General features: G+C 34.0%; 2 protein-coding genes across 5 annotated transcripts in view; one reads left to right on the forward strand and one right to left on the reverse strand.

Moving 5' to 3' along the window:
* Window positions 1-7,928, forward strand: part of LOC108757798 (nephrin) — a 412,797-nt gene that overhangs the window by 112,131 nt on the left and 292,738 nt on the right. The window lies entirely within an intron of this gene.
* LOC108757799 (glucose dehydrogenase [FAD, quinone]) overlaps window positions 1-7,928 on the reverse strand; it is a 31,568-nt gene that overhangs the window by 10,742 nt on the left and 12,898 nt on the right. For all 4 annotated transcript variants that reach the window (XM_018502389.1, XM_018502387.1, XM_018502385.1 and 1 more), the window contains one exon: window positions 428-556. In XM_018502389.1, coding sequence (XP_018357891.1) covers window positions 428-556 — 129 coding nt within the window. The remainder of the gene's footprint in view (window positions 1-427; window positions 557-7,928) is intronic.

Consider the following 7,928-nt stretch of genomic DNA (forward strand, 5'->3'; position numbering starts at 1 on the left):
ATTTGACATCGATTCTCTTTTAATAAAATTATCGTGGAATTAAATGCGTGGCGCTCTGATTAAAATCAAGCTTCAGAGATGCTAATAAATGATAATATATTAGCTCTTATTGAATTTTAAGCAGACACGCTCGAAATTTTATTTCATAGCATAATTAACGAACATTGAAAATGAAAAGAGATTATTTTATGGAAATATATACTACAGGGAAAGATCGAATTTAAATAAATCAAAGGCAAAAAAAGCTCTCGTGCATTTTGCATCTTACGTTTCTGATACGATATTCACTTGCATGTCATGTTGAACGATAAAGTAAAGATGAAAATAAAAAGTACACCTTAAATGCTTATTATCGCGAGGTTTGAACGTGGTATAGATAACAGAACAACAGCGCTATGTATGCAGGGAGGGTCCAATTGAAACTTACCCAGAAACATTCCCACCATACTGGGAACCTCAGCACCCGGTGGTTCGTCCGGGCCAGCTTCTAGCAACAAAACTTTCCATTCGGGTATGTCGCTCAGTCTAGACGCCACCACGGCACCGGCTGATCCTCCTAATTCCGAAGCGACAAAAGTCATTAAAGTCCTGTCGTTATACAGCGCGAACCGGTTACGGTTCGAGAAAAATGCATCCGCGACCGGCGGTGATGGGGAAGAAACAGGTTTCGGGTTAAATACTGTCTATAATTGCATTCGCCGGAAGGAAAGCATCTGTGAGACCCTAATTAACTTTTCTTTTTTCGCGATTAGATCCAACGTCGGCTGATAAATCGCGGCCGATTCATCGCCCGCTGGATCGTTCGCGCGAGTTCCTTTTCTTTTGTCTGTACATCAATGTTCAGTTAATGACAAGTGTGAAGAAAGCTAGGAAGAGCTCTTACGTGTCTGATAACAGCTGAAAAGCCGTTGGTGATTACCGTGTTGATGCTAGAACGTAATACATAGTCTCAGACTGTTATGTTAATCGACTATCACCGGATGAACGTAATTTGATGTCGCGGCTGTTATTATTATGATCCTATCAATTGTTACGAAAAGACTTGTCTGCGGCATTGGAAAGTTGGTAGTTAAGGCCTTGACAATGGTTTGCCAAGAGCAGTGTAATTACAACCGTGTGCGTGCTGATGAAATTGCGCACAGAAAAAACAATTTTGCTCTGAAATTTTTTAAAATTTAGGTTGATACAGATCCGAAAATAATTTAGTTGGGACATCAAAATAATTAAATTATATGACGAGCAATGCTGCTAAAAGTTTTGATATTCTAGTAACCAGTTTGAGCGCCCTACATGGTTATTTTGATATTAGTTATTCTGATTCCACCGAAAAAATTATTTTCTGATCTAGCCATTATATAGCTATTTTGACGAAATTATTTTCTCCGTGCGCATTCGTTTTTTTTTTAAATATTATTTAAATGTTTCTCCACATTTCCAAAACAGATCTTTTGGAAATTGTTAAATCACACAATGTAATATGCATAAGTATATCTCTCTATGTGTATATAATAATATAATATAAGAAATATTGTAAACGTCAATCTTGATATTTTATATTGGTATGAAATCTTATCCGACTGACATTTTTAATTTTGAGTTTCACGTCTTGAGTCGAGTATTGTATCAGTTTATTTGCATATTTGTATCTTTTGCTAGAACACTATGAACGGTGAAGTTCTAAAATATGCTTTCAACATTTAAATAAAGCACCTTATCGCGATGCTTTCGCAACTCTGTGCCGGGCAAATGAATTGTTAATTTAGGTTTTCACGTACAATGGAAACAGGCGTTCCCATCGTAACGGAGGTCCCTGCGTTTGCGTGGTCGGTCGAGATTTGCGAATGTCACCGTATTATCGGCGACGTTCGTTTGAAACGGTCACGCAACTGGCATAATTTGTACGCTCGCGTAGCGCACGGGTACAATAATACAGGGGCTTCAATAATGTTGTTTCATCATATATGAAAATGTATTATTTTACTACAGCATATTGACAATAAACATAACAACAGAAGGAGTGGGGGTTTGCGTTTATTTTTCTTCCATTTTTAACATTCGATTAATTGGACAGATTAACTCAACGGGACCGTGCGATATGCGTTTCATGCGACATAAATACGTTCCGCGGGCCCGTCGCTTACAACGGAATCGCGTTAATTGAATTCTACTTTCCCGCAGATATTACGGATTACAACTGGGATATTCTAATCAAGAAATTCAATTAGTATTTCCGCATGTGTATCAAATCGTGTTACGGCGACTGCCACTTGCGTAATACGATTTACCTGCCCTATTTTGTCGATCGCGCATAATTACGTCCATGTAAATCGGGCTCACGTACATAATGGCCAAATATAAATGGTTTCTTTCCTGACTTAATATCTTCCGTGTGAATACCCTTACGCGTCCGGCGTTTTTACAAATTAATTTTGCGGTGAACGCGAGCACGGATTTTATCGCGTCTCGTATAAAGTCGCTTTCTATTAGCGAAGCTGACAAATGTCTTGATACAACGGACTTTGTCGACGAGAAGCCACAAGAAGGAATTTTTCAAGCGAAAAACACTCATTCCTGTTGTTTGGAGAGTAATATGTTTTGGCGACCGGGGACGAATCATGGTAATTTTCTAATAGGAGGTCAGAACGCATTCGTGGAAGTCAATCTGCATGTTTGGCATAAATAGTTGAGATTTGCACACCCTGGTGCATGACCCCGCAGCACATTATTTGCATGACCCCAAAATTGTAACGGTGTAAACGAACCTTTCCGGTTGCACGTAATGTTATACTCGATAAGAGTCGTTATCAAACGGGGAAAAATAACTTTTCTGAAAAGCAAATGTGTTTACGCACTCACACTTGAATGACAATATATCACGTGCGTCGTGTTAAAATATACATACAAATAATTTATGTAAATTTCTCTCCTCTTTTTTTTTTCTTCAATTTTATATTCTCGCATAAATCGAGACAGTACTCGAGATTTTAATTAAAAACTAGTTACTTTTCAATGTCATCATGTCAAATGTCCCATTGACGTAACTTTTTTTTTTCCTATTAGCACTGACATTTCTGTTTGTATATGAGATTTCTCGTGAATTATGAAACGAATGATCACGTTATAAGATATATAGAGGAGGGAACGGGATGGTTGATGCATATTCAACAAGATTACTTCCGCAAGTCAGTTTCCACCTCTTCCTCACGTCCATGAATATTATATTTATAATACAGGACGGATAAATATTTATTTAACCACAACCGCGGTAACGTGCTGTCTGGAAAATTGCACGTGTTTTAACTGTGTTAAATATATAAAGCTTATAGATTTCTTTTTTTTTATATATATATATACATGCGGCTACAGTCCTCGTGCGATAAAACATTTCTGATCTCACCGTTTTCCCTCTTTCGCACGGTGGAATACTCGCGATATTTCAATCGATATGGTCGTTAAACGTGTTTGCGGCGTACTCGAGAGGGTATGGCGTTTGCGGAGAAACGAGTTACGCGGCGAAACTGCCAGTATACTTTTCCTTCTTCTATCTACAAATAGAAGTGTAAAGAATGTCCCGGAAGGAAGAAAAATACGCCGACATGAGCTCACACGAGCAAGTATGGGCACGCGCCGAATTTGTCTTCCGATATTAATTAGTCGTTCAGTTGAACTTGACGCCGCGACTTATAAGAGCACCGATCTTGTGCGTTTCTAAAAAATTTTCATATTGACGCCAAGCCGGAACAAACGGGGAGGAATTTTATCAGCGCTAAATCAGCTTAATGATGTCTATAATTAGCTCCTTTATGAGAACCACTTTGAATTCAGCCATTAATAAAGGAAATTACTTCCTGTTGTGGATAAACTTCCCGTATATGTAGTATATTAAACAAGCAAACGCGAATACGAATTGAATTTATGTTAATTATATTGTTTCAAAAGTATAAAGCCCGAAAGGAATATTTGCATAACCTAGCTTGGAAATAACTTTATGCAGCACAGAAAGATGTCACAAAATATCTTTGCCGTGACATGATTTTATTTATATTGATATATTAAATAAGATACATATTTATAGTAGAGAGCATATTTCTTTTCTACTAAATTATTCAGTAAAAATAAAGTGAGCAAATCATTTCTCTTATTGGTTGTAAGAGTTTAAATAGAGTAATTAATCATACTAATTAACTAAATTTTAAATAAAAGCAGGAATTAACCGGTATAGAAAATAAAAAATTCCGAATAAATTTTTTATCTTCATTAAAGTATGTATGTCCATTAATGTAGGTATTATATTTTAATACAGTGGTTTTTTGTTTAAATGAAAATACGTACTTTAATGGAAGACGATGGATATATTCTTTTTATATCTACTGAATTTCTACAGAAAGTTAAATAATAAAATATTCGAGTTTCCATGGATGACAGTTTATACGTATGACAGTTGATTAATTTATAACTACTTCGAAACGTCAGTTATTTTTTCTTAGAAAGTCTAGTGTTTTTGCGTTTCTTGCACAAATTTCAACCAAGACTGAGAAAAATATGTTGTCCAATGAGCGTGCAAGAATGTCGTTCGAATGTCTATCTCGTATGGTAAATATTCTCCTTATTGCACATCGAGGTTATTTTTGTTACGGTTTTCATGCGCAACTTAGCGACCCGCTTTCGGGGCAACAGCGCGGAAAATAGATTATGTCCGATCGCAATCGTTCTTGTCGCCGTTTTTTAGTATTCGTGATCCCAGTCTCTCTCTCTCTCTCTCTCTCTCTCTCTCTCTCTCTCTTTCTCAAGAAGAATCAGTAAAGTGATAATACCGCAAGCAGTGACATGACAGTCACCTCTTTCTTTACGATTTTCTGCACGACACGTTTGCACTTTTCAGCGTTGAAAAAATGTTTTCTCGACACTTGTTCGCGAAAGTTGACACGGTATCTTATTGCTAACTATTTCAGTTGTATGTACAGTATTTTTTTCTGAGTACGTAAAGTATGTGTGTACCTGTGCAATTAAAATAATAAAAAAATTTAATTATTCGAATATCGTTTATATGATATACGTTTTAATGATTGATTATTCAATCTTAACTGTAATTAAGAATGCAATTAAGAATAATGAGATTATGATATATTAAAACGAGTAATGAATAAAATTTAATTTTTTAATAGAAAGTATCAAATTATTAACTCTAAGAATTGAATTTATACGAATGCATTCCGTTTTGCGCTCACAGCGCTTATAAGTATCATTTATTCTTGTTTAATATTTAATAGACAACAAGGATAAAGTGATGCTTATAGCATGTAATATATATATATGTGTGTATATGTATGTGTGTATATATTGCAAGATAATACAATATAGAGCTGAGCACTTGTTAACAGCTCCTTTGTAGCGAGCATATTCATGAGGAACGTTCAAGACGTGAGTGGAAATATGACGTCTGTGAGAGATAATGTCCTAACTTTGTGTAACATTGGTCAAAGTACTCTTTAACACTGATGGAAATTTTAACAGAATCAACTGACGACTGCATTCACCGGTAATAAAGATCGCTGTTACGAGACGTGGAATTCTTGGGTACCGATTATTTTCATTAACTTCTGAAGGCCAAGACATGAAATTCCAGTCATGAAAATTATAGACGGACAAATGATTGCCGCTATTGCAACAAATTATCTTTTTACTACGATATAATTGACATCATATTCGTTGTAATTAAATATTTTTCGTCAACTCAATTAAGTTATTGTGCGGAATATTTTTTGATGTTATATTTAGTTTCTTGGATGCTTCAAAGTTAATAATTTATTAATATTCTTGAGGCTTTCACGGGTGTTTCCTATATGACAATCTTGTGTTTCGCGGGTTTTCTCCGTGTTCAAATCCATTCTTAGTCAACTCAATTAAGTTATTGTGCGGAATATTTTTTGATGTTATATTTAGTTTCTTGGATGGTTCAAAGTTAATAATTTATTATCTTTTTTATTAGAAAAGTCACAATATTATTCATTATTTATTTTAATCGTAATTGTTTTTTATTTACTACTTAATAATTTATTATCTTTTTTATTAGAAAAGTCACAATATTATTCATTATTTATTTTAATCGTAATTGTTTTTTATTTTTACCTGTTTTCTTGAAAGCAATAAAAACAGATGACCTAGTTACTCAATCCGATAAACAATCATTAATATACAAACGGTGAATAACATACTATATGCTATTTGCATATTTACTATATAATCCACTTATTTTGTATCATGATCGTCATGATAATTTCGTGATCCAAATATGATAGATAATTTTCTTCACGTTATACTTACATACCAATTATTCAATTATTACTAACTATTCTATCTAAAATAATACTGTTAGTCTAGGAAATAAAAGGAAAAATAATTACGTTCTGCATGGTAATAATATATACTTCGCTGAATTAGATCTCGTAACATAATAACTGAAGCGATAGGTGAAACGTTCATCGAATAATCCCAATATCGTTTGAGACCGCCAACAAAAAGCCGCATAGCAAGTCGTAGCCGAAAAAAAATACGCTAAAAAACTTGAGGATACGCCTAATTTACGTGTCGCAACGTGAATGTTTCTTGGCTTGTTACTTTTACAACCACAAGGGGAGAGCTAAAGAGAGAGAGAGAGAGAGAGAGAGAGGAAGACTATACCCAGTGAGCAGTGTCTCTAAATATCCGCGATAATCCACGAGTAACAATAATCCTAGCCCGTGTGCCAGCTGGTTTCCTCCTTTTACGCGTCACAGAAGTTCCGGCTCGTCCTTTATTATCCTTTCTGCGACTGTAATGCGACTGTAGTCGAACGAGACCGGATACACGAAGGTTATAGGAGAAAGAGAGAGACCAGCAAGTGAAATCGTGGTTCTGTCCTGACAAAAACGATCCGTTCTTACATAAATGGCGTACAAACGTGCGTATGTGCATATGTTGAGACAAACCTGGTGCACTTGTGCCATGCATTGTGTGTTACTCTTCATTACTCGCGTGTCGGGCGTTTAGAATCTATCTTAGCCTTATAAATTCACTAAAGGTATAAATATTATTTATATATACATTATTTAGCTCAAATTATTTTATAATGTAAAATATTTTTGCATTTGTCTTTATCTAAGAAATAGAATCTTTATTTAATTGTAAATTATCAAAGAGAACAACGATAATTGAGATATAATAATATGTTGTCAAAAAATACCTCACGCGAAAATTATGTTTAAAAAACTGCACGAGTAATGTATTATAGAAATAAGCATGCGAATGAACACGGAAAGAACGATTTTGCTGAAGTAATTTAGCTAGATACACTGAAAAAATTTACTAAGTTATAATAAATATTTGTTTAAACCGTACTAATTAAATTATTTATAATAGATAATTACTTACTCAATAAAAAAAACTTAAATTAATGTTTTTTGTACCAAATAAATATACAGGGTGTTTGATAATTAATGAAAAATCTTTTGCATAGGGGCAAAATGGACTAAACTGAAAAGAAAAGTCCTTTGCCATTTTACAATTTTCGTAATAGTTAACAAGATATTAATTACTAAAAATTGTCGAAAATTAATCTTCAATAATTTTTTACTCAAATACTACCAGAGCTTTACAGAAAACCAGCAAGACACAAAAATTATTTACTATAATCTCATAGTGCTCTAAGAATTTTTTCAGAATTTTTTATCAACTTTTTAGTATTGCATTTTCTTAAAGCAAGACACAAAAATTGTTTACTATATTCTCATAGAGCTCTAAGAATTTTTTTAGAATTTTTTATCAACTTTTTAGTATTGCATTTTCTTATTTTTACCAACATGGGAAAATACGGTATTAAAAAATTCTAAAAAAATTCTCAAAACTTTATGAGAAGAAAATAAACAATTTTTGTCTCTTACAGTTTTTCT

The sequence above is a fragment of the Trachymyrmex cornetzi genome, unplaced genomic scaffold (assembly GCF_001594075.2).
Source record: "Trachymyrmex cornetzi isolate Tcor2-1 unplaced genomic scaffold, Tcor1.1 scaffold147, whole genome shotgun sequence".
In the NCBI taxonomy this organism is placed as follows: domain Eukaryota; kingdom Metazoa; phylum Arthropoda; class Insecta; order Hymenoptera; family Formicidae; genus Trachymyrmex; species Trachymyrmex cornetzi.